The sequence below is a fragment of the Pseudophryne corroboree genome, chromosome 11 (genome assembly GCF_028390025.1).
Source record: "Pseudophryne corroboree isolate aPseCor3 chromosome 11, aPseCor3.hap2, whole genome shotgun sequence".
Lineage (NCBI taxonomy): Eukaryota > Metazoa > Chordata > Amphibia > Anura > Myobatrachidae > Pseudophryne > Pseudophryne corroboree.
The window spans coordinates 225,193,784-225,221,462 of record NC_086454.1 but is presented as its reverse complement, the minus strand read 5'-3'; the positions used below and the strand labels follow the sequence as shown (position 1 = coordinate 225,221,462).

General features: G+C 44.9%; 1 protein-coding gene across 2 annotated transcripts in view; it reads right to left on the bottom strand.

The window, feature by feature from the left end:
- The window catches only part of NUTF2 (nuclear transport factor 2), a 175,576-nt gene that overhangs the window by 9,420 nt on the left and 138,477 nt on the right, over window positions 1-27,679 (bottom strand). Inside the window, exon 5 of one of the 2 annotated variants that reach the window (XM_063945282.1) lies at window positions 10,901-11,034. The exons of the other annotated variant lie outside the window; for it this stretch is intronic. Coding sequence (XP_063801352.1) covers window positions 10,924-11,034 — 111 coding nt within the window. The 3' untranslated portion in view covers window positions 10,901-10,923. The remainder of the gene's footprint in view (window positions 1-10,900; window positions 11,035-27,679) is intronic. 2 annotated transcript variants of the gene reach the window in all.

Below are 27,679 nucleotides of genomic sequence, written 5' to 3'. Positions count from 1 at the left end.
GTCTCCTCATCATCGACACTGGAGTCAGTATCCGTGTCTGTGTCTGCCATTTGAGGTAACGGGCGTTTTAAAGCCCCTGATGGCGTTTGAGACCCCTGGACAGGCAAAAGCTGAGTAGCCGGCTGTCTCATGTCGTCAACTGTCTTTCGTAAAGAGCTGACACTGTCACGCAATTCCTTCCATAAGCTCATCCACTCAGGTGTCGACTCCCTAGGGGGTGACAACTCTATAATAGGCAATTGCTCCGCCTCCATCTCATTTTCCTCCTCAAACATGTCGACACAATCGTACCGACACACCGCACACACACAGGGAATGCTCTGATAGAGGACAGGACCCCACAAGCCCTTTGGGGAGACAGAGGGAGAGTATGCCAGCACACACCAGAACGCTATATATAGACAGGAATACCACTATAAAAATGTGCTTTTCCCTTTATAGCTGCTGTTAATATTAAAACTGCGCCAAATTAGTGCCCCCCTCTCTTTTTTACCCTTTTCTGTAGTGCAGGACTGCAGGGGAGAGTCAGGGAGACGTCCTTCCAGCGGAGCGGTGATGGAAAATGGCGCCCGTGTGCGGAGGAGATAGGCTCCGCCCCCTTCTCGGCGGCCTTTTCTCCCGCTTTTTGGTGAGTTCTGGCAGGGGTTAAAATACATCCATATAGCCCTGGGGGTTATATGTGGTGTATTTTTGCCAGCCAAGGTGTTTACATTGCTGCTCAGGGCGCCCCCCCCTAGCGCCCTGCACCCTCAGTGACCGAAGTGTGAAGTGTGCCTGAGTAACAATGGCGCACAGCTGCAGTGCTGTGCGCTACCTTGTTGAAGACAGATGTCTTCTGCCGCCGATTTTTCCGGACCTCTTCTTGCTTCTGGCTCTGTAAGGGGGCCGGCGGCGCGGCTCTGGGACCGAGCTCCGAGGCTGGGCCTGTGTTCGGTCTCTCTGGAGCGAATGGTGTCCAGTAGCCTAAGAAGCCCAAGCTGGCTGCAAGCAGGCAGGTTCGCTTCTTCTCCCCTTAGTCCCTCGATGCAGTGAGCCTGTTGCCAGCAGGTCTCACTGAAAATAAAAAACCTAAAACTAAACTTTCACTAAGAAGCTCAGGAGAGCCCCTAGTGTGCACCCTTCTCGGCCGGGCACAAAAATCTAACTGAGGCTTGGAGGAGGGTCATAGGGGGAGGAGCCAGTGCACACCAGGTAGTCCTAAAGCTTTACTTTTGTGCCCAGTCTCCTGCGGAGCCGCTATTCCCCATGGTCCTTACGGAGTTCCCAGCATCCACTAGGACGTCAGAGAAATACAATTCCTCTTCTGGCTCTGCCTCCTTATCTTGTATGTTGAGGACCCCGTAGCATAAATTAGGGACTCAACACCCGGGAACAGAATTATCCTCGTCTGCCTCATCCAACTCCAGCAAGTCAGTCTCAGAGTAAGACTGAAGTTCCTGTGGAAGCGTATGTTTATGAGAGATCACCAGAGTGGGCTGAGGAGACTGTCTGTGGTCAGCAGCCTTAATTAGGAAATTGTCCATAGACTGTTTCAGGGTCTGCCTTTCATGCTTAGCAGTAGCTAACTCAGTATTAATATAGGTAACTATTGTTTTGAATGATTCTAACCATTCAGGTTCCTGCATAGCATTGCCCTGTGAAGGCAGAGAACACTGGGTACACAGTAAAGATCCCTGTGAGTAAGGTGTAAACTTAGTGTTACAAGAGGGACACACCAACTTTTTCCCCAGACATTCCTACAGCAAAAAACACAGTTAATAAGAAACACAGTGTAACAACAACATGGTTAGTGTACATACACAGCAACTCCAGACAGCCCTGTATGGAGTGACACAGAGGATTGGGACCAGCACACAGTCCAAAGCTAAGCTCCGCTGGGGATATATATATATCTGTTTGCTAAGTGCACAGCGTTGTAACCGCTGTATATATGTGCCCCCCTTCCTATCAGACCCCTGGTACCAGTACAAGTGGTGGTTCAGTGGCCTCTGTGGAGGAGCAGCATCAGCGTGCAGCCTGTAGTCAGCAGCAGGAAATGGCGCCTTCCAGCCTCTGGTCCCACTCTCTGGGATGCCCAGCCTCCTCAATGGCACGCGGTCCATAGAAGATTATACTAGCTTTTAATGTGTAAAAACAGAATAAATCCCGTTGTCATGAGACCGTGTAGGTTCGCGGGGGGCACCGCAGCCCAAGGCCCATGACAGACGCTCCCTTATGCTGCCATTGTCACCGGGGACCACGGTGGACACGCTCACCGCACCGCGTCTATCCTGTAGCATCGGCCAGGGGTGGTGGAATGCTACCAGCGTGGATACGAACCATTAACTCTATATTAAGTTGGTTCGCCCGCCCCCCCCCCCCCCCCCTTAAGTTCCACGACGCAGGCAGACTGGGGGCAAACCAGTGCTGCCTGGGGGGGAAAAAAAAAAAAAAACTAACAAAGTCTGAAGAAAACTCTCTGGAGCTCCAGAGAATGCACCCGGCTCCTTGGGCACATTTTTCTAAACTGGGTCTGCCAAGAGGGGCATAGAGGGGAGGAGCCAGCACACACTAATAATTTCTTAAAGTGCCAGGCTCCAATGGACCCGATCTATACCCCACGGTACCGAAGTACATTCCCTCTAGGAAGTTAGAGAAAATGAAACATTTATTAGAAACCCTGATCAACCACATTTTAATGCTTTCTGACAATGTTATTCGGCTTTGATTTGATTTACTTTACTTTACATTGTTTTACAACATTCAACAAACCCATTGTTTTTATAGTTAATCATTACATCTAAAAGATATGTAGATAGACTAAATATTTATATATAGTCACATGTGACTGATTTTTATAGTAAACTCTGTAAAATACTTTGTTTTATATTCTGTCTCCATTTGTACCTTGCACTACATTCCATCTGCCACTCATGGTGATTGCATATGATGTGCTTTTCCTTCTCATATTTAGACTATCTTCTACTACCTACAACGGCACCCAACCCTCCCCTTTCATCCACCCTCAATTTAAAAAAACAGAACTGCTGCACCGGCCAAAAGGGGGTCACTGCTGGCTGGGATTACAGTCAGCCAGGTGAAATTATACAACCAGTGTCTCATGCTTTATTAATTGAAACAGGTAATCTCATAAAGCTCTGAGAAAAAAATCTTGTCGAAAAGACGGCAGTCTTCGACTTTTTCAGGTCGTAAGGGGTTCCGACCTATTCAGTCCCCAGCTTTTTTATTCGACAAGTCGGGGAATTCAACTTGTCGAATAGTACGTGAATCTGCAGTATTGCTGCCGATTCACGTGCTTCTGAGGGAAACGGGGCTAAATTCGACAGGTTTTGGCCCCGTTTCCGACCATCTCAGTTAGACTTAAAAAAAAGTATTGCACAGAGATGAGGGACCTGAGAGGAGAAGAGGGTGGCGAGCCGCGGGCAGACAGGGGACAGCAGCGCTACAGGAGGAGGTGGCACAGCCGCCGCTCACAGCAGCATCCACCCGGCTCCAGCAGGCTTGCTGGAGCCGAAAGGATGCTGCCGTGAGGTCTGGCGGCTGTGCCACACCCTCCTGCAGCACTGCTGTCCCCCATCTGCCCGCTGGTCTCCCCCTTCTCCGGTCCTTCATCTCAATTCTACTTTTTTAAAGTCGAATTGAGATGGGCATTGAATAACCCTTGTCGGATCCATTCCGACAAATGCATGTCGAAATGGATCCGACCTTATTTGAATATACCCCATAATATGCAAGAACGTACAAAAAAGTAAATAAATTCAATACTACATGTGAGGTTCCCAGATTATAAATGCAGCAATCATAAATTAAACAATTCTTCAACACCTGCCAAAACCAGAACTAAAGCTTGTATCCTTATAAAGAGGACAACATATAATGTTGTGAATACATATTCATGCACTTTTTAATAGAGAATATAATTAGTGGCAAGCACAGAGGCGAGTTTTATAGATCTCTCAGTATGTAAATGACACTGTTGAGGACCATTTGAAAAGGCAGATACAGATGTGTCCTCATACAGCACATCTTGCCTCAATACGCCATGCAGCAGGAGATGCTTGGCGCGAGTCAGCCGGCAGCTCTACTAACGCCTGGCGTCTTTTTTTGCCGATAATGCACTATGTGACTAGGACGCACAAGCTGCTTATGCCGTTTAAATAACATGCGGCTTGCCTATATTCTGTGTGTGACCATGGCTTAATCTGCATACAAAATGCTAAGTAATAGTGATTTTCCAGGAAAACACTGTAATGTAGCATTTCGTATGCAGATATAGCCAGTCACACACAGAAAATCGGCATGTCACATATCTGTCTAATCAGCATAAGCTGCTTGTGCGTCCTATTCGCAGAGCAAAGCGACTTAGACACATTTAAAAGGATAAAGTCGCACATAGAGATGCTTGTGCTACAGAGTCACGCCAGGGCATGTCGTGGCTAGAAGGGCTGTTTAACGTGACTGCAGCAAGGATGTAGGAGGACACATCTGTAACTGGAGCTGGTTGTGCCAGTCTTTGGGTGTGCAAATATGTTAAAATAAAAATACAAATAAGGCTACTTCTATTACCCCTTTCACTGCTGAGGGTTTTATCGGCCCAGTGCCAACGCCATACAAATTATACTTTAGGGTTTTTTTCTTCCAGAAAATACTTGTCTTTTTACTCATTCTAACACTGCAAGTAAAACTGAACCAAAGTGGCCAAGTGTTTTTTCTTCTTACTGAAATTCCAATAGCATGAACCAAAAGCAAACATTATTATTTTTTTTAAGAAATCCCACAAATAAAAAGACTGTTTTTTGATACTCTTTTTCTTCCTCGCATTTCAATTAATAAATATTGATGTATTTCGAGCCTACAGTGTCGCATATCTTGCCTCATGTTCTTTGTGAAATTTCATGGTACAAATGTGATGATATATCTATGAACGGTTTTGTTTCCACGGGTCGTACTATAACAAAAGACTCTTGAGATGTTTCCATTGTGTAATAACTTCTGTTTTATTGTTCAAATATAAAAGGGGACACAAGTTTTGCTTCAATTAAAAAAAAAAAAAAAAAAAAAAAAAAAAAAATTTTTTTGTTTCAACATTAATCCACCATTCCAAAACAGCACACTGCAGGCTTCTAATGTGCAGGTGTACACCCAAAAAAATATGTACTTGAAATTTTGTTTTTGGGCATTTTTTCCTACTAAATTTAACCACTTACTACAATACTGCCAACTGATTACCTCCTCCCACTCCTACCTACAAGATTTTGCACGTGCTGCTCCCTATCTCTGGAATTCTATACCTCTCCCCAATCGACTCTCTGCGAGTAACCTCACTGCTGACCGCAAAGTTCCCACCATTGAAGATAATGGAGCGGCATAGTGCTATGCGCCGTCTGACAGTTCAGACGCGCACAGCCAATCAGGAGAGTGCCACGATGTGGCTCTCCCTGATTGGCTGAAGGGACCCTCTGTGACAGGAGTCACGTGGGGTCCCTTTCAGTGCGTGGTCCGGTTATTGCGTTTTATTATTTTGCCAAGTACGTGGATTACAAGGAGAAGAAGACAGATGCTACACAGGATTTTTGGGAGTATAATTTTATTTTCAGGTACCCCATGGATTCTACATGGAGAAGTGGACAGAGTCGGCGTGTGAACATAGGTAAGTATGTGTGTGTCGGTGTGCATGTATGTAATAAAGTTTTACTTTCACGGTGTGCGTGTACTGTTTTTATTTGGGTTTTTTTTGCAGTAGAACTACAGGTACCAGCGGGCCCGTTTCCCCCCCGCATGCTGGCACTTGTGGTTCTCTAAGTACCAGCTTGCGGGGAGGCTTGCTGGGACTTGTAGTTCTGCTATAAAAAACAATATTCTTTTATTTGACACAAGGCTATCAGCCCCCCATCCGCAGCCCTTGGATGGGGGGGGGGGGGCAACCTCGGGCTTCACCCTTGGCCCTTGGGTGGCTGGAGGGGGGGGACCCCTTGATTTAAGGGGTCCCCACTCCTCCAGGGTACCCCGGCCAGGGGTGACTAGTTGGGGATTTAATTTTACGGCCGCAGGGACCGGTATAAAAGTGTCCCCCGGCTGTGGCATTATCTCTCCAGCTAGTGGAGCCCGGTGCTGGAGTTAAAAATACGGAGGACCCCTACGTCTTTTGTCCCCCGTATTTTTTGCACCAGGACCGGACGCAGAGCCCGGTGCTGGTTGTAAAAATATGGGGGATCCCCTGTCAATTTTTTCCCCGTATTTTTACAACCAGGACCGGCTCAAAGAGCCCGAGGCTGGTTATGCTTAGGAGGGGGGACCCCACGCATTTTTTTTCTTGATTTTTAACCCATTCCCACCCCTTCCCACTGAAAAACATGCTCTGATCTCTCCATATTATTTTAGTCAGTAAAAAAAATAAAAAATATTCTTTTAAAAAATATATAAATACTTGTGGTTCCTAACAGACAAACCAAGTAGATAATCCCTTCTAATATAAATAGATATGCTATTAGCAACAACAAAAAAAACACACAAAAAAATGGTTTTTAAAAAAATTTATTAGATTCCGCCACCAAAATGAGGCGGACTGAAATTGACGAAATGACTGTCGAAAAGCACTGTTGTCGAATCGACATTCTTCAATTGAATATACTTTTGTCGAAAAGCCGCATTTTTACCATTGCAGACATGTCGAATTTGACAACTGTCGAATATCAAAAAGTCGAATCTGAAACGGCCATTTGCTGATTAATTTGATACCAAACACTTGTATTTGTTTGTGAGAGTCTGAATCTGTATACCAAGTGCTATATATTAGCAGCCACAGCTTTGAAAGTTCCATTGTGCTCTGTATACAGATTCAGTCACACAATATACCAGTGTTGCATATCAAATGAATCAGTATAATCTCCTGTTGCGTCCTAGTCGCATCACGCTGCGAATAAGCAGAATTTTTTTGGGCAAAAACCCCCCAAAACCCGACGCCAGCAGAGTTGCACAGGACCTGCCGGCTCACTCGTGACTGGTATCTCACGTCGCATTGAAGCTAGATGTATGAGAACATATCCGTATTTGGGCTTTCTGTTTTAATCACTTCTTTATACAACCAGTATTTAGATACCCAAAGTAAAAATTTTCTCTTATGGCGGTAGGGGGAGTGTTAAAAAAATATTAAGCCAGTGAACCATATACTGTTAAAACTCAAGTAGTAACTAATTAACAGGAATACCTATACATAAAGATAATCTACAAAGGTGATTTATACAATGAGTACTATTCCAGAGCTCGTAAGAATATACAACCCTCAAATACAAGAGCAACATTCCGTCATTTGGGGGCACAGTCAAGACGAAACCTGTATTTTGTACCTTTCTGCATGGACTTGCTGAATGCTTTGATATTATCTTATATATTAACCTATCCAAGATGATTATTGCACTGTACATTAAAAGCCTCAGGAAGAGAGACTAAGGATAAAAAGTATTTGGAGTTGGAAACTACCTCCTTCATCAATACATATACGTACACACCCATCTCCACCTCCCAAGGCTAAGAACACCAACCAAAACCTGGAGGCAACTTACCATATTTCCTCCTCGCCCCCATTTTCAGCATCTCATGACCTGACCAAGCCATTACATCAATAATAGCACGTTTACTTCTGCTCTGGACACTGTGCTCCAGCTTCCACTAAGCACCTTTGCAGAGCCATAACTCAACCCTGACTTTGCATATGCACCAGATACCTGCAAGAGTGTTCTTGAATCACCCAGCGACACTGGAGAAACATGGACATAGTACCCTGTGGACTATGTCCATGTTTAATTTAAGCACTCTTCCTAAAGTGTTGCCCTTTCCCTCTCAAAACAGTTGTATATCAAAATCCTCATCTCCTCTTAGTCATCCCTCCCCTATTGCCAGTCGAGACCATCTTATCTTCTAGGGGACAGACTGATCAGCGATCACTCCACCTAGAAGAATATAACTGCCTTGCAGCTATAGGTGGTCTAATAAAACACAAGAGTTCAGGGTGGTCTTAAAAAACTATATTTTTCTACTACTAAAATAAACAACTCCTCCCCCCAAACATACTAAAGCTTGTGTACAGTGCACCCTATCTGTTACAGTCTGCACGTATCAAACTCAACGAAAAGGCACGTGGAGTGGACTGAAGGGCATTGATGGAAACATGTGGGTGGTCTGAGGTGCATAGATGAGGTATGTGTGCTAGTCAAATACGTTTAAAAATATTACATTTAATATTATGCTACACTTTAGTGCTTCCAATTCATAATACACACCCAGCTATAGTATAGAGACCAAAATGTTGACCTTCAAAATTAATGTGCCCTCGTCACGGATCAGCACCCTGCTCAAAAAATCTTAGCATTAACATTATTGATCTGCACCCTGACCTTCGCCACCACCTTCACAATCAAATTAAATTCGTCTCTCAGGACATCACCATCCAACCAGGTCATCTTTGCGCCACTCTCCTTTCCCATGAAGACCCCTCTCTAATTCAGCTTTTCCCCATCCCACCTGCACCTTTATTGCCAAGTTTGACTACATTTTCCACAGTTTCTGGAGATGAAGTCATAGCCCTAAACTGGTCTTATCCTCCATCTATATCCCCCTCTATCACATACCCTCCTGTCTCACCCACGCTCTCCCACTGCATGTTCCTATCTTGTACATCTCTTTAACCGCTTTCTCTCTGATCAGATGTTTTACAAAAATGTTCTCTCTAATTATCCCTCCCCACATGCTTCCAAACATCTTGAGTGGGTAGTCTACAGACAACTTACCACCTTTCCTTCCTCCCACTCCATGCTAGCCACACTTAGGTCAATTTATTGTTATTCCTTCCTACAGAAACTGTGCTCACTGAAGTCAGTAATGACCTTCTTGTAACCAAATCCAAGAGCTATCACTCTTCTTGACCTCTCTGCTACTTGACACAGTGGACAATCCTCTCATACTTCAATTCCTTCACTCCCTTAGTCTACATGACACTGTCCTTCATCTGGCTGTCCTATCCCTGACCAGTCTTTCTAAATCTCTTCTTTTGACTTAACTACCACCCCACAACCAAATTTTTTTGAAACTAGTTGTAATTCATCCAAGGATCTGTCCTGGATTCCCTCCTATTCTCCCTATATACTTGCTGTGAAGGCACTGCATTTGGGATAAAAATACCACCTTTGCTCTTGGAGCCCCTTGAATACAGCGCTCGCACAGCTAAGGAGCAGATGCCTTATAATAACACATTTATTGAAAGACAACGTAAAGAACAAGAGCCTCCTAGGTGTCCCACAATCACCAAAAGAGCTTTTTAACAACATCTTTATCAGATTGAACATTAGTCTCCCCAAAAGTCCCAGCAGTCCCCAAAACTCATCAGAGGCAGCTACCCCAGTTTAATACAGTTACTACTAAGATCTCGGGTGAACAACTCCAGAACACTTCAGGGTTTCGGGACGTCAACCAGTGCGCTTCACCAAATGGTGTGGTTCCAGCAACAATGCCCTATCATCTGCAGTTTACAGGGATATTCTAGCGGACCTCCCAGCACATTCATAATACCTGCTGCCTCTCACCTCTCTGAAGCTGCCAAACAGTTTCCTGTAGCTTCCAGCAACAATCTTTCCAAATCCTGACACAGCCTCTCCCAGCACCTTTTGCATTTTAAAACCACATTGAAACATGACTAGGGTTGTGTTTGTTTCACAGACCAGGCTAGCAAAACAGAAAATCCCAGAGGAGCATGACGGAAGATGTAGTCATACTTTGTAGTAACTGCTAAAGAGACAGAAAGTCCCAGCACAACCTCTGCCCAAAGGAGAGACCATTCAGATCACCAGACTCCATTTTAGAACAATCAGGTTAGTAAACAAAAAGATATCCTCCACAACAATCTAAACACTCACACTTGCTACCCAGGTGATGCTTATCAGCTCAATTGGCCTCCAATATCATCTCTATGCTGATGATGCTCGGACTGAACTCTATTACCCTTATTTCTCCTCCTCTCTCTCTATTTCCTCCTGGATATCACAGGACTTTCTTAAACTAAGCTAAACATGTTTAAGATGAAGCTGATCATCGTCCCACCCTGACGAGTCTCTTCATCTCCCTCTATTTCATTATTAATTGACAACCTCACTAACTCTATCCAGAAAGGCCACTGTCGTGAAGATATCCTCAGTTCCGCACTGCCCTTCCAACCATACACTCAGGTCCCTCTCCTAGACTTGTCACATCCTCCTCTGAAATATCTCCAGGATCAGATCCTCTCTTAACCAATGAGGGGCTTCATTGCCTCCAGGGTATCTATAGACTACTGCATAGGTCTGCAAACTCGGTCCTCATTACCCCATACAGTGCATGTTTTGCACTGCGGACCTTTTAAAATGTTGTTGTGAGTAATTAATACACCTGTGCACCTGCTGGGTTACCTGCAAACATGCACTGTGTGGGGTAATGAGGACAGAGTTTGCAGACCTATGGACTACTGTGACCTCCACTTATCTGGCCTCCCTAACTTCCACCTGTCTGCACTCAAATCCTGTTTTAATGCTAATGCTCCGCACATCTTCCAAACAACCTGTATCTGATTCCCCTCTTCACCAAACCCTATACTGGCTCCCCTTTAGAATCCAATTTAAACTTATATATTCTTCCAGCAACATGGTGTCAGGATGTTCTGCAACATGTGAAAGAAACTGGTTTGGAAACACCTACATTAGAAACAGAAGAGTCAAAAAGTATACAAGATCTTACTCCATCTACAGTGAGTCTACAGTGAGCCTCCTTAATGAATATCGGATAGTAAATAGGGGTTTACTAAGAATTAGATCTTTCACTGTAAAAAGGGATAAAATGCAGTACCAATTTATCTCATCACACAGCAAGCACACACCTCTCATCAGGAACAGGAATCAATTAAATGTTGTGTAGGGCAAGCCTGAAGACCTCATTGGTACACACCCAAGCACCATTCAAATATTTCAATAAAAAGATTTGCTGAAATCCCAGGATTTGGTCATCATCTGCCTGAGCAGAAGGTATGGATGGAGAAAAACAAAGGTTAAAAAGGAAAGATGTTGAGAGAGAGAGAGAGAGAGAGAGAGAGAGAGAGAGAGAGAGAGAGAGAGAGAGCGAGAGAGCGAGAGAAAGAAAGAGAAAGAGCGAGCAAAAAAGAGAAAGAGAGATAGAGAGCGCGAAAGAGAAAACAGGATTTTAATACCTACCGGTAAATCCTTTTCTCTTAGTCCGTAGAGGATGCTGGGGACTCCGTAAGGACCATGGGGTATAGACAAGATCCGCAGGAGACATGGGCACACTATAAGACTTTGAATGTGTGTGAACTGGCTCCTCCCTCTATGCCCCTCCTCCAGACCTCAGTTAGAAAACTGCCCAGGGAGACGGACATTTCGAGGAAAGAATTTATTGTTTAAACACGGTGAGTGTCATACCAGCTCACACCACGAACATACCGCAGAACGTGGCAATCAAAAGAATACCAGCCAACGGCATGAAAAATACACAGCCACATGCTGAGAGAATATGTAACACAACCAGTGTGTCAACAATAATAAGACACCGCCTGCCATGGCATGCACAACATCAGCCTGACAGAAAAGAACCACCACCAGAGTGTAACCATAACCAATAACTGCAGACACAGTACGCACTGGGACTGGCGCCCAGCATCCTCTACGAACTAAGAGAAAAGGATTTACCGGTAGGTATTAAAATCCTATTTTCTCCTACATCCTAGAGGATGCTGGGGACTCCGAAAGGACCATTGGGTTTATACCTAAGCTCCAGACCGGTCGGGAGAGTGCGGACGAGACTGCAGCACCGATTGAGCAAACATGAGGTCCCCATCAGCCAGGGTATCAAACTTGTAGAGCTTAGCTTAGTGTTTGAACCTGACCAAGTATCCGCTCGGCAAAGTTGAATCGCCGAGACTCCTCGGGCATCCGCCCAAGAAAGCCCACCTTACTAGTAGAATGGGTCACCACCGAATTTGGTAACGGCAATCCAGCCGTAGAACGAGCACGCCGAATCGGATCACAGATCTAGCGTGTAACCGACTGCAGAGACGCAGACGCCCCAATCACGCTGGGAGCATACCGGACAAACAGAGCCTCTGTTTCCGCAATCTGAGCCAAATTGGCGACATACATTTTCAAAGGTCCGACTACATTGAGAGACCTTGAATCAGCTTAAGTAACTACAGTCATCCAATAGGCTGGTTTCTGCGAAACACCGAAACCACTGTTGGCAGAACTATTATCCGAGTTCTCACTTTCGCTCTATCCTCCTGGAAGATCAAACAGGGGCTCTTGTGAGACCCTGCCGCTACTTCCGACACCCGCCATGCGGACGCCAAAGCCAAAAGCATGACCACTCTCCAAGAGAAATTTTTACACAACCTTTCAGAAAGGTTCCAATCATTGTGGGGGCACAAATGGAGGTTGGATGTGCAGAACTCCTTCCACGAAGGTCCGAACTTCCGGAAAGGTCGCCAATTCTTTCTTGAAAGAAAAATTTATAAGGCCAAAACCGCACTTGAATGGAGCCTAACTTTAGGCCTGCACCCACACCTGCTTGCAAAGAATGGAGAAGAACGACCCAGCTGAAGCTTCCGTAGTAGCCTTCTTGGATTCACACCAAGACACATTTTCTCCAAACAGGGTGTTAAGGCTTTGCGTTACTTCTGTTCTAGCCTGAAGAAAAGTGGAAATGACTTCACTGGGAATACCCTGTCTGGCTAGGATATGGCGTTCAACCACCACGCCGCCAAACGCAGCCGTGGTAAGTCTTGATACACGCCCGGATCTTGTATCAGTTCCTCACGCAGAGGAAGAGGCCAGGGATCTTCTATGAGTAAATCTTGAAGAACTGGATACCAAGCCCTCCATGTTCAGACCGTAACAATGAGGATCGCCTGAACCTTTGTTCGTCTTACATTTATCACCTTCAGAAGAGTGAAAACGGAGGGGACACATAAACAGAAGGAAAACACCCAAGGTGTACCAAGGACGTCCACTGCTATAGCTTGAGTGTCCCCTGACCTGGAACAATATCCCTGAGATCTCTCGTTGAGGCGAGACACCAATATGTCGAATTGAGGCACACCTCAAAGACCTGTCGCTTCAGTGAAACTTCTCGATGACGACTGTATATCTCCCAGATGGAGATCGCATCTGCAGAGGAATCTATTTCTCCGTCGTTCACATCCGGACCGAAGACTGCTAATATAGCGTTTACCAGTCCTTTCACCCAGCGGAAAACTTTTACGGCATCTGCCATTGCCGCTTTTCTCCATGTTCCGCCCTAGCGGCATACTTACACCGCAGCTGACAAGTCGTCCGATAGAATTAACACGGCAGATCACAAAGCATATGTACATTGAAAGAGCTCTTAATTCAAGAAAACTTATTGCAGACAAACTTCCCAGCTTGACCTTTTCCTCTGGAAATAATTCCCTCGCAAGGACTGCTCCCCAGTCTCGGAGATCTGCATGCACGGAAACCAGGATCCCATCCTGGATTCGAACCTTCTTCCCTCTAGGAGTTGAGAACTGAGCAGACACCACAGGAGCGATATCCTGGCCATTAGGATTATATTCTGGTGCAGATGAGACCCGGACCACATTTCCAACTGGCCCCGTGAAAACCACTCTGGCATATGACCTGCTCACTGAAAAGCCTCTTAGGCCGCACCATCTTCTTCATCAACGGAACATATTGATGGATTGTCACTGCAAATCTGATCCGACTCTGGATCCTCAGACCTCTTTCCACAGGAAAACACAGAACCTCAACCGTTCAGTATCTACTCTGATACCAACCTCCGACATCTGCGTCGTTGGGAACAACAGCCATTCCCTGTGTTGAAGAAGAGTCAGAGAGAAACAACGATTTGCACCACTTGTTTCTTGACCTCGCCCTATTCAGGATATTCAGGAGAGCGTCTCAGTACAGAATAACAATGGCTCTTACTCTTGAAAGAACCCCATCAAACTGCCATCACTCCGGTGAAATGGCAAAGACAATCCTGGATATCAACCCAGGTAAGCCGAATGCGGAGAAAAAAGCATTTAACCCCTTTTCTACCTTTATGTGCTGGAGCTTCCTTCGCAAGTAGAAATCTTTGATTCTTTTTTTTTTTTTTTTTTTTTTTTTTTAGGGACAGTAGGACAATGTCCTGAATCTGACGCAACTCTGAAATGGCGTCACGTACTACCTCCCCTTCCAGAGGGGAATCGCTAAGATCTATTCGAAAATCAGTGAGGGGAATCATCTGTAAACTCCAGCATGTCCCCCTTTGGATTCGATTAGTAACTCACAGGTCCAAGTCCATTCCCGGACTGACTGAAGAGTAGTAGACGAGTTCCCACCGGAGTGGGCTCCAGCCACATAGACCCAGCGACATGCGGTGGATGTGGTAGAAACAGAAAACAACATCCGCTTCTGCAAACCTAACAAGGCTGCAGAACTCTTACCTTTTCACCTTCCACAGTCTGCACCGAAAAAGGAAAAAAAGAAGGGTAACAAACCGGTTAAAATGACTGCATCCCACAACCGGATGCGTCACCAACTGTTGTGAGGGAATCTAACTCACGAAGTTAGACTTACCCGTTGTATCTGCTGAGATTGACTGAACTGAGGCCTCCCCAACAGCGGTACACCGTCCCAGGAAAACACTCCAGTATCTCTCGGATACAGCTTCAGCATTTCTTCTGCAGTCGCACGGCAACCTGCCGCCATGTTATAGAGAAGAAACAACATAAGACACATCCCCTCTCTCTATAGGGTAATTCTATCTGATCCCTTTCCGAATACAAACACTCCCCCATGTGCAGATAATGCAAATAACTACAAAGTAAAGAATAAAATATCACTTGGCTTCCTGTGTACGATCCTTTGTGACAGGGCCCCGTGTCGACCAGGAGTTGACTTTCCCAGTATTCTATCCGAAGCGGGAAAAGAATAAACATTCGGACTCCTTGAGAGGATCTGAGACCAACTCGTCACGGCCGACCTAGAGCTTTATCAACAGAGCGACCAGCACATGAGAAGGAATACTTTTACTTCAGCATTCATTATAAATCATAATATGACTATAGATAATGTAATACACAATTACACACACATCCTAAAAAATAAATAAATATATGTATATATATATATATATATATATATATGTATATATATATATATATATATATATGATAACATACATATAAGAGGATTGTCCGGAACAGTCGGGTCCCTAGTGACATTAATGTGTTCGGAATGTGTATGACCATGTACTGAATGCCCAATTGTGGATCTAACAGGAAACCTTATGGTCGACCGAAAACCTAGTAGTCCTCGGCAGCAGGGATTAGTAACCAGGAAAAATAACATTCTTGCGACCCTGAGGGGTCCGAGGGGAGTATACGTAAAATAAGATTTTACTTACCGATAAATCTATTTCTCATAGTCCGTAGTGGATGCTGGGGACTCCGTCAGGACCATGGGGAATAGCGGCTCCGCAGGAGACAGGGCACAAAAGCAAGCTTTTAGGATCACATGGTGTGTACTGGCTCCTCCCCCTATGACCCTCCTCCAAGCCTCAGTTAGGTACTGTGCCCGGACGAGCGTACACAATAAGGAAGGATCTTGAATCCCGGGTAAGACTCATACCAGCCACACCAATCACACCGTACAACTTGTGATTTGAACCCAGTTAACAGTATGATAACAATGAAGTAGCCTCTAAAAAAGATGGCTCACAACAATAATAACCCGATTTTTTGTAACAATAACTATGTACAAGTAATGCAGACAATCCGCACTTGGGATGGGCGCCCAGCATCCACTACGGACTATGAGAAATAGATTTATCGGTAAGTAAAATCTTATTTTCTCTAACGTCCTAGTGGATGCTGGGGACTCCGTCAGGACCATGGGGATTATACCAAAGCTCCCAAACGGGCGGGAGAGTGCGGATGACTCTGCAGCACCGAATGAGAGAACTCCAGGTCCTCCTCAGCCAGGGTATCAAATTTGTAGAATTTTGCAAACGTGTTTGCCCCTGACCAAGTAGCTGCTCGGCAAAGTTGTAAAGCCGAGACCCCTCGGGCAGCCGCCCAAGATGAGCCCACCTACCTTGTGGAATGGGCATTTACAGATTTTGGCTGTGGCAGGCCTGCCACAGAATGTGCAAGCTGAATTGTACTACAAATCCAACGAGCAATAGTCTGCTTAGAAGCAGGAGCACCCAGCTTTTTGGGTGCCTACAATATAAACAGCAAGTCAGACTTTCTGACTCCAGCCGTCCTGGAATTATATATATATATATATATATATATATATATATATATATATATATATATATATATATATAATGTATATTTTCAGGGCCCTGACAACGTCTAGCAACTTGGAGTCCTCCACGTCCCTAGTAGCCGCAGGCACCACAATAGGTTGTTTCAGGTGAAACGCTGACACCACCTTAGGAAGAAACTGGGGACGAGTCCGCAGTTCTGCCCTGTCCGAATGGAAAATCAAATATGGGCTTTTGTAAGACAAAGCCGCCAATTTTGACAATCGCCTGGCCGAGGCCAGGGCCAACAGCATGGTCACTTTCCATGTGAGATATTTCAAATCCACAGATTTGAGTGGTTCAAACCAATATGATTTGAGGAATCCCAACACTACGTTGAGATCCCACGGTGCCACTGGAGGCACACAAGGGCTGTATATGCAATACTCCCTTGACAAACGTCTGGACTTCAGGAACTGAAGCCAATTCTTTCTGGAAGAAAATCTATAGGGCCGAAACTTGAACCTTAATGGACCCCAATTTGAGGCTCATAGACACTCCTGTTTGCAGGAAGTGCAGAAATCGACCTAGTTGAAATTTTTTCGTGGGGCCTTCCTGGCCTCACCCACGCAACATATTTTTACCACATGTGGTGATAACGTTGTGCGGTCACCTCCTTCCTGGCTTTGACCAGGGTAGGTATGACCTCTTCCAGAATGCCTTTTCCCTTAGGATCCGGCGTTCAAACCGCCATGCCGTCAAACGCAGTCGCGGTAAGTCTTGGAACAGACAAGGTCCCTGCTGGAGCAGGTCCTTTCTTAAAGGCCGATGCCACGTTTCCTCTTGGAACAGACATGGTACTTGCTGAAAGCAAATCCCTTCTTAGCTCCCGAGGCCATTAATCCTCTGTGAGCATCTCTTGAAGTTCCGGTTACCAAGTCCCTCTTGGCCAATCCGGAGCCACGAGTATAGTTCTTACTCCTCTATGTCTTATAATTCTCAATACCTTGATTATGAGAAGCAGAGGAGGGAACACATACACCGACTGTTACACCCACGGTGTTACCAGGACGTCCACAGCTATCGCCTGAAGGTCTCGTGACCTGGCGCAATACCTGTCCCATTTTTTGTTCGGGCGGGACGCCATCATGTCCACCTTTGGTCTTTCCCAACGGTTCACAATCATGCGGAAAACTTCCCGATGAAGTTCCCACTCTCCCGGGTGGAGGTCGTGCCTGCTGAGGAAGTCTGCTTCCCAGTCGTCCACTCCCGGAATGAACACTGCTGACAGTGCTATCACATGATTTTCCGCCTAGCGAAAAATCCTTGCAGTTTTGCCACTGCCCTCCTGCTTCTTGTGCCGCCCTTTCTGTTTACGTGGGCGACTGCCGTGATGTTATCCCACTGGATCAATACCGGCTGACCTTGAAGCAGAGGTCTTGCTAAGCTTAGAGCATTATAAATTTGCTCTTAGCTCCAGTATATTTATGTGGAGAGAATTCTCCAGACTTGATCACACTCCTTGTGTGACTGCTCCCCAGCCTCTCAGGCTGGCCTCCGTGGTCACCAGCATCCAATCCTGAATGCCGAATCTGTGGCCCTCTAGAAGATGAGCACTCTGTAATCACCACAGGAGAGACACCCTTGTCCTTGGATATAGGGTTATCCGCTGATGCATCTGAAGATGCGATCCGGACCATTTGTCCAGCAGATCCCACTGAAGAGTTCTTGCGTGAAATCTGCCGAATGGAAGCGCTTCGTAATAAGCCACCATTTTTACCAGGACTCTTGTGCAATGATGCACTGACACTTTTCCTGGTTTTAGGAGGATCCCGATTAGCTCGGATAACTCCCTGGCTTTCTCCTCTGGGAGAAACACCTTTTCCTGGACTGTGTCCAGAATCATCCCTAGGACCAGCAGACGTGTCGTCGGAACAACTGCGGTTTTGGAATATTTAGAATCCACCCGTGCTGTCGTAGAACTACTTGAGATAGTGCTACTCCGACCTCCAACTGTTCTCTGGACCTTGTTCTTATCAGGAGGTCGTCCATTTTCTTTGAAGACGAATCCTCCTTTCGGTCATTACCTTGGTAAGGACCCGGGGTGCCTTGGACAATCCAACGGCATCGTCTTGAAACTGATAGTGACAGTTCTGTACCACGAACCTGAGGTACCCTTGGTGAGAAAAGGCAAATTTTGGGACATGGAGGTAAGCATCCCTGATGTCCCGGGACACCATATAGTCCCCTTGTTCTTTGTTATCACTGCTCTGAGTGACTCCATCTGGATTTGAACCCTTGCAAGTGTTCAAATTTTTCAGATTTAGAATAGGTCTCACCTAGCCTTCAGTACCACCATATAGTGTGGAGTAATACCCCTTTCCTTGTTGTCGGAGGGGTAATTTTATTATCACCTGCTGGGAATACAGCTTGTGAATTGTTTTCAATACTGCCTCCCTGTCGGAGGGAGACATTGGTACAGCAGACTACAGGAACCTGCGAGGGGGGAAACCTCTCGACATTCCAATCTGTACCCCTTGGATACTACTTGTAGGATCCAGGGGTCCTGTACGGTCCCAGCGTCATGCTGAGAACTTGGTAGAAGCGGTGGAGGGCTTCTGTTCCTGGGAATGGGCTGCCTGCTGCAGTCTTCTTCCCTTTCCTCTATCCCTGGGCAGATATGACTCTTATAGGGACGAAAGGACTGAGGCTGAAAAGACGGTGTCTTTTTCTGCAGAGATGTGACTTAGGGTAAAAAACTGTGGATTTTCCAGCAGTTGCCCTGGCCACCAGGTCCCATGGACCGACCCCAAATAACTCCTCCCCTTTATACGGCAATACATCTTTGTGCCGTTTGGAATCTGCATCACCTGACCACTGTCGTGTCCATAAACATCTTCTTGCAGATATGGACATCGCATTTACTCTTGATGCCAGAGTGCAAATATCCCTCTGCGCATCTCGCATATATAGAAATGCATCCTTTAAATGCTCTATAGTCAATAAAATACTGTCCCTGTCAAAGGTATCAATATTTTTAGTCAGGGAATCCGACCAAGCCACCTCAGCTCTGCACATCCAGGCTGAGGCGATCGCTGGTCGCAGTATAACACCAGCATGTGTGTGTATACTTTTTAGGATATTTTTCAGCCTCCTATCAGCTGGCTCCTTAAGTACGGCCCTATCCGTAGATGGTACCGCCACTTGTTCTGATAAGCGTGCGAGCGCCTTATCCACCCTGAGGGGTGTTTCCCACCGCGCCTTAACTTCTGGCGGGAAAGGGTATACCGCCAATAATTTTCTATCGGGGGAAACCCACGCATCATCACACACTTCATTTAATTTATCTGATTCAGGAAAAACTACAGGTAGTTTTTTCACCTCACACATAATACCCTTTTTCGTGGTACTTGGAGTATCAGAAATATGTAACACCTCCTTCATTGCCCTTAACGTGGCCCTAAAAGAAAATACGTTTGTTTCTTCACCGTCGACACTGAAATCAGTGTCCGTGTCTGGGTCTGTGTCGACCGACTGAGGTAAATGGGCATTTTACAGCCCCTGACGGTGTTTGAGACGCCTGGACAGATACTAATTTGTTCGCCGGCCCTCTCATGTCGTCAACCGGCTTGCAGCGTGTTGACATTGTCACGTAATTTCCATAAATAAGCCATCCATTCCGGTGTCGACTCCCTAGAGAGTGACATCACCATTACAGGCAATTTGCTCCGCCTCCTCACCAATATTTTCCTCATACATGTCGACACACACGTACCGACATACAGCACACACATAGGGAATGCTCTGATAGAGGACAGGACCCACTAGCCCTTTGGGGAGACAGAGGGGGAGTTTGCCAGCACACACCAAAACGCTATAATTATCCAGGGACAACCTTTATATAAGTGTTCCTTTTATAGCATTTTAATATATATACATATCGCCAAATCAGTGCCCCCCCTCTCTGTTTTAACCCTGTTTCTGTAGTGCAGTGCAGGGGAGATCATGGGAGCCTACCCACCAGCCTTTCTGTGAGGGAAAATGGCGCTGTGTGCTGAGGAGAATAGGCCCCGCCCCCTTTTCGGCGGGCTTCTTCTCCGGAGTTTTAGATATCTGGCAGGGGTTAAATACATCCATATAGCCTCAAGGGCTATATGTGATGTATTTTTCGCCATACAGGTATTATACATTGCTGCCCAGGGCGCCCCCCCCCCCCCCAGCGCCCTGCACCCTCCGTGACCGCTGTGTGAAGTGTGCTGACAACAATGGCGCACAGCTGCAGTGCTGTGCGCTACCTGATGAAGACTGAGAGTCTTCTGCCGCCTGGTTCCGGACCTCTTCATCTTCAGCATCTGCAAGGGGGGTCGGCGGCGCGGCTCCGGGACGAACCCCAGGGCGAGCCCTGTGTTCCGACTCCCTCTGGAGCTATGTCCAGTAGCCTAAGAATCCAATCCATCCTGCACGCAGGTGAGTTGAAAATCTCTCCCCTAAGTCCCTCGATGCAGTGAGCCTGTTGCCAGCAGGACTCACTGAAAATAAAGAACCTAAAAACTTTTTCTAAGCAACTCTTTAAGAGAGCCACCTAGATTGCACCCTTCTCGGCCGGGCACAAAAACCTAACTGAGGCTTGGAGGAGGGTCATAGGGGGAGGAGCCAGTACACACCATGTGATCCTAAAAGCTTGCTTTTGTGCCCTGTCTCCTGCGGAGCCGCTATTCCCCATGGTCCTGACGGAGTCCCCAGCATCCACTAGGACGTTAGAGAAATAATTTTAATAACACTCCCCCACATATACTACCGAGTCTGAGCACGAGCTACAGGCCCATGGAAGCGTACCATACATATACATATAAATATATATACAGGCCTAAGGCAGTTACAGCATGTTAATTTACACCCAGTAATAGCAGTTGGTGCCGACAGGGTCACCCACACAGTACTGTGTTTCCCATACAGTGTTTACTTTTAACAAGCATACAACTACCGACCTGTTGACTCTGCATCTACAGCATCAAGTACCAACAGTCGTCGGCGATGCAGACATTGAATCCCATAGCTGATTGTGTACACACATGTGGACTATAGTGGGTATTCTGACAGGGAACACACAGAGAAACATGCACAGCAATGATTGCGTAATTGCAGTGATCAACTAGATTATCAGTCACAAGCGGACGAGCTCTCATCATCCTTTCAGAATAGGGGTTACCCAGCAGAATTAATAAAAAATGCACGGGAGAGGGTAGATGCTTTGGATAGAAGGGACCTGTTAGTCTCTAAAAACCACTGCTCTAATTTTGACCCAGATCAACCACACTTTATGTCCCAATACAATTGCTCTTCGGTTAAGATCAGGAACATCATTCGGAATAATTACCCAATTCTCCTTACAGATCCAGTTCTTAAAATTCAATTAAAAGACACTCCATCAGTTATTTTCAAGAAATCTAACAGTTTGCAACAACATCTTGCTCCCAGTCTATTCATAGACAAGAGAAATACCGATACTAATGAAGCTCAGGCTAAATGTAATTTATGGCTATCCAAAACCTCAGGATGCTATAAATGTGGTGCGAATCAATGCTTAACCTGCTCCTACATTCAGAATAACATAAAACATTTTTTCTCTACGGACTCTCTGCAATTTGAGATACGTTCATTCATCAACTGTAACAGCACCTTTGTTATCTATTTGTTGGTCTGTAAATGTAATTTAATATATGTCGGCAGAACGACACGAAAACTAAAGATCAGATTTCTGGAACATAGACGCAATATTCAGAAAGGTCTTTTGTTCCACAGTGTCTCGAGACATTTTCTTGACAAACATCAGAAAAATCCGGAAGACGTGAGATTAATAGGTATTGAAACCATTAAACCGACAATACGGGGAGGGGATCGATACAGGAAATTATGTCTGAGAGAGAATTATTGGATTCACAAACTAAGAACTCTCATGCCTGAAGGATTAAATGAGTGTATTGAATTCGACCTACCCTGATTCTTTCATGCTATCACCTGTCCAATTCTTTTACCTTCTTAGCTATCTGTTTCTATTAGATAACATTGTTCAAATTTACATACATCTGACCATTGTCTGTGTCGGTCCTGTTTAATCAATGGTTAGTGAATATCATTGGTCTGATATACTGATTTATATATATATATATATATAAAAGGAGGGCAGCTATATTTAGACATCTTGAGGTTATTCAATTATTTGTCAGTTTTTTCAGATTTTTTCATTTATATATATTTTTTTTTTTTTATAATTTTTTAATTTTTTATTTTTATTTTTTTATTTTTTTATTTTTTTATTCATTTTTTTATTGATTTTTTCATTTATTATTTTTCATATATATTTTGTTCGGTCACTCACCTAGTGGTTGGTTGAGTTTATGTAAATAACAATATGTGAACACAACATAAGAGGTGAATGCGCACAGTGCTAATATGTATGACACAGTGGCGCATTTGGTTTAACTGTTGAACTCGGAAGATTTGAGTTCCCAGGTTCGCATCCAACTTAGGATGATACAGACAATATTATATACCTTTTTTATTTTTTATGAGCGTATTTTTAATATATTTCTTTGATCAGATATATTTATAATGCTGATACTTTTTTATTATCTTATTAATGTGACTTAGATTGTGCTATATTTACTGATTTAATTATATATTGATTGGATCAGAAAGAGAGGGATATTTAATCCAATTCCTGAGATGATTGTCTGATCTGAGTATCTTATGTCACATTAATTACATTTAAATCACATAAAGCTAATAAGAGTGGTCGATTTATTATAAATCAATAGGGACTGTGAAGCAAGTCGAGTATGCCATGTTTTATTAACAAATACAAATATTGCAGCATTGTTAAAAGAGCCAACGTTACTGAGTAGTTAGTAATCAAATACTGATTTCTGACAGCTGTACTCTGAACAGTTCAGAGCTTAAATACCGCACACTTTGGATGCAGGAAATCACCTTTGAAAAAGTCACGTGGAGCGTGACGAAACGCGTTAGGACCTGCCTCTTCACACACCTCGCACAGGTGTCTTTGACAGCACATCCATCAGATTTCTTGGACGGTCATATCCCTGATGCTCCACTACTAACAGCGGCACCAACGGATCCCGACACTCTCAGCCAGCCCACTGCACACGGCGCGGCTGTTTCTCTCCGCTGCATAGCGATTGTGGGCAACGCAGGACATCTGACCGGGGACGCCCGGTTCATTGACCAGCCCACCAGAGAGGTAACCACTTTATACGGGTGCTTTATTATTCACTATATCTGGAACTGCATCAATGACACGGACTTTCCAGTGTTTGTACAGCAGCTAACATCAGCAGCTGTGGATATAGACTGTCTCCTTGATTTTCAATACCCACATATCGGAAGATTACCGGCTATCAGACACCCTGTGAGAAAAGTTGTGTGTTTACTATTTTAATTATTTTACCCTTAGTCATTGGTACCAATGAATCTGACAACAATAGTTTTACAATAAATATCTTTTTATCTACGTTGGCTCTTTTCCCTTGATATATTTCTGACATACAGCGCAGCCGTTTTTCATGCTTTTTTAGCAATGATTATATGCCTCTTTCTAAAAAACAGTGCTATATTCATTATAACACTAAAAGTCTGTGCCCCCCTTGTTTGTACACATTTTTGGCGGGGACAGAGAGAAAATGGCGCTGAACACTGCTGTGAGGGCTAAGCCTCGCCCCCTCTTCGACGGGCTTCAGCCCCGTTAAAATATAGTAGTAAATGCAGGCAGGGAACCGTATATGGTGTCCACACACTATATACCTCCTCAAATAACATAAATAATGCTGTCCAGCCCCCCCCCCCCTGCACCCATGTAACCGTTGGTGTGTGTGGGAGCAATGGCGCGCAGCGCGATCGCTGCTGTGTACTGGCGGGGGTTAACGTATACAGTGCCGGGGCCCGAATATGACTGCTTGCCAGTGAACAAGAGAGACTCAGTAACCGCTGCCCAGAGCGCTCCCCCCCAGCGCCCTGCACCCTGTGAGTACCGTTGGTGTGTGGGAGCATGGAGCGCAGCGCTACCGCTGTGCTTACCTCTGTTACTGAAGTCTTCTGCCGTCTGATGTCTTCTGTTCTTTTAATACTCACCTGGCTTCTTTCTTCTGGCTTCTGTGAGGGGGGTGACGGCGCGGCTCCGGGAACAAGCAGCTAGGCGAATCAAGTGATCGAACCCTCTGGAGCTAATGGTGTCCAGTAGCCTAAGAAGCAGAGCCCTTAACTAAGAAGAAGTAGGTCTGACTTCTCTCCCCTCAGTCCCTCGATGCAGGGTGCCTGTAGCCAGCAGGTCTCCCTGAAAATAAAAAACCTAACAATAAAGTCTTTAGAGAAACTCTGTAGAGCTCCCCTAGTGTGTGTCCAGTCACTCCTGGGCACAGAGTCTAACTGAGGTCTGGAGAAGGTGCATTGAGGGAGGAGCCGGTTCACACCCATTCAAAGTCTTATAGTGTGCCCATGTCTTCTGCGGATCTGGTCTATACCCCATAGTCCTTACGGAGTCCCCAGCATCCTCTAGGACGTAGGAGAAAGAGCGAGAGAAAGAGCGAGAGAGAGAGCGAGAGAAAGAGCGAGAGAAAGAGCAAGAGAAAGAGAGCGAGAGAGAGAGCGAGAGAGAGAGCGAGAGAAAGAGAGCGAGAGAAAGAAAGAAAGAAAGAAAGAAAGAAAGAAAGAAAGAAAGAAAGAAAGAAAGAAAGAAAGAAAGAAAGAAAGAAAGAAAGAAAGAAAGAAAGAAAGAAAGAAAGAAAGAAAGAAAGAAAGAAAGAGAAAGTAAGTTTGGGAGAGACTGCAAAAACAGCAACCATATGCAAAGTTCAAGCAAAGTTAGTGGCCTGAGATGCACAAATTCAAACTTTTGCAGGAAGTCCAAACATAAAACCGGCAACTTTATTATTAAGTAAAAATGTGCTTACAACCATGCAAAAATTATATTTAATCGCAATTTAGCTGCAAGTTCATAGTATCATCTCAAGCTTGTGCGATTGAAACATGCAATGCTCAGTGTTTGAAAAATGTATAATAACTACTGTATATACTCGAGTATAGGTCGACCCGAATATAAGCCGAGGCACCTAATTTTACCCCAAAAAACTGGGAAAACTTATTGACTCGAGTATAAGCCTAGGGTGGGAAATGCTGGGTTTCAAGCTTGTTGCTAGGGCCGTGCTCACAGTGCCAGAAATTCCCCCACAGTGTCAGGTACACACATGCCCCCAGTGCCAAATATGCCCCCCCCCCCCCCCCCCACCCCAGTGCCAGGTACATATATACTCCCAGTGCCAGGTACACATATACCCCCCAGTGCCAATATGCTCCCCCAGTGACACATATGCCCCCAAGTGCCAAATATGCTCCCCAGTGCCAGGTACAACTTCCCCCTCCCCCCTGCTGTTTTGTGAAGTAGGGACACGGAGGGCACAGCGCCCGCCTCTCCTGTGTCCCTCCTGCGTCTCCGGCGGGTCTGTTAAATGAAGTGCCGGTTCGTGAGCCAATCAGAGCGCCCGCAGCCCTGCGCTCCCCCAAGCGATCGCAGGGGCTGTGGGCCCCTAGTTACGCCACTGGGTCCTGGAGCATCACTCGAGTATAAGCCGAGGGGGGCTTTTTCAGCACAAAAAATGTGCTGAAGAACTCGGCTTATACTCAAGTGTAACGGTAATCTATATTCCATCTATACAGTATTTCTGCTCTTATTTATTTGTTTTAATCTTGCAAATTTATTTGCTTTTATTTGCTATATGAAACCCCCCAAGCATAAAACTGCTGCATGCAGCTTTAAAGGAAGTGCTAAAAAAAAAAAATACTCAGAACACCTGGCAAGTAGATATTTTGCCTGAACATTTGATGTGCTGCTTTTTCATTTTAGTAAGCCATTCAAAAGTCATTACACTTGTATAACTTTTAAAGATCAATAATATTAACTTAAAGTTGGGTACACCCTGGAGCAATACTGGCCGAATGTAATTTCCACCCCAAACAGAACATATTGGGCGGATCATGCAGTGTGTATGGGCAATATGTGCCTTCCCACAGTTACAAGCGAGATCATCCAGTTTGCTGTGCTGCACAACCAACTTTGCATGCGGCACCGCGCAAGGTAATGAAGGACAGAACAAGGGATTGTTCTGTTCTTCATTACAGCATTCTGATGTGTACCGCGGTAACGATATTTTGGCTGTCCTACCATCCAAGTACACATTGCTCCAGTGTGTTCCCTGCTTAAGGGTACTATTACTATACTATGTGTATGTAACAAACAAATAAACCTTTATGTTGGTTTACCTTTTAACAAAACCATCTTCTGTTGTAAATGCTAGTCAAAAAAGAAAACTGAGCTGTTTAAAGTTTACTCCTGCTTTGGCAAACCAATTAGAAAACAGAACTAGTACTGGACTCGTAATGAGAAAGAAATGTGCTAAAAATCATACAAATATTAAACAAATGCATTAACATGTGATGGAAGGTTATCCTTTAATCCCTGACCATCCCAAATTCCCCTCCATGACTCCAACCTTCATATATCTGGCCATACTGGTCTATCTCCAGTGTCACACGCTAGCTAACTTTCACCCTGCAATGCCTGTACAAAAAATAATTTTAATTTGCCTGTACAACTAAAGTCCAAAAGATATTTTAAAAAATTGCCCCTGGGAAATAACAATCCCAATAACCACCCATGGTTAAATCTGCAAAGACAAAAGATAAAAGCCAGCATTAAGAATTTTTTAACGACTGTAGCAGTTAATAAATACAACATAACTTTATACTTAAAGGATTTATTAAAAGTATACAGGTTGTTAAAAACGTAATACCTATATCTTTGTGATTGGTCACATAACCAGGAAAATGACACGAACACAGATTTGGAGAGGGAATTTTTACAAGGTAGTGACCTGGTTAGCTTTTTGCATATGCCTGACCGAGAATTTTCAGCCCAAATCAAAGATAACCCGCTTTTATGGTATGTTTGGAAGTTATGGGTCGGTATGAGGCGTAAACATTATGTAAATGCACATAAATCTCTATTACTCCCGTTTATTGATAACCCTGAATTCCAGGGGGGAAACGCACGTTTCCCATATAACATATGGAGGGCGGGAGGGATTCTTAATATTAGAAGTTTGGTCAGCGTCCAGAATAGGAGACCCTTGACGTTCCAGGAAGTGGCAGATAGGTTCCCGGTAGTAGAGTCATACCCGATTGCATTCTTATTAGCCCAATATTACGTTAGGAATACGGTTAAACATTTCTCTTCCACGGACTGGCATAACCCGGTGGATGCCATGCTCCAGCAGGCCCCTATGGTAAAGAAGGCCATTTCACT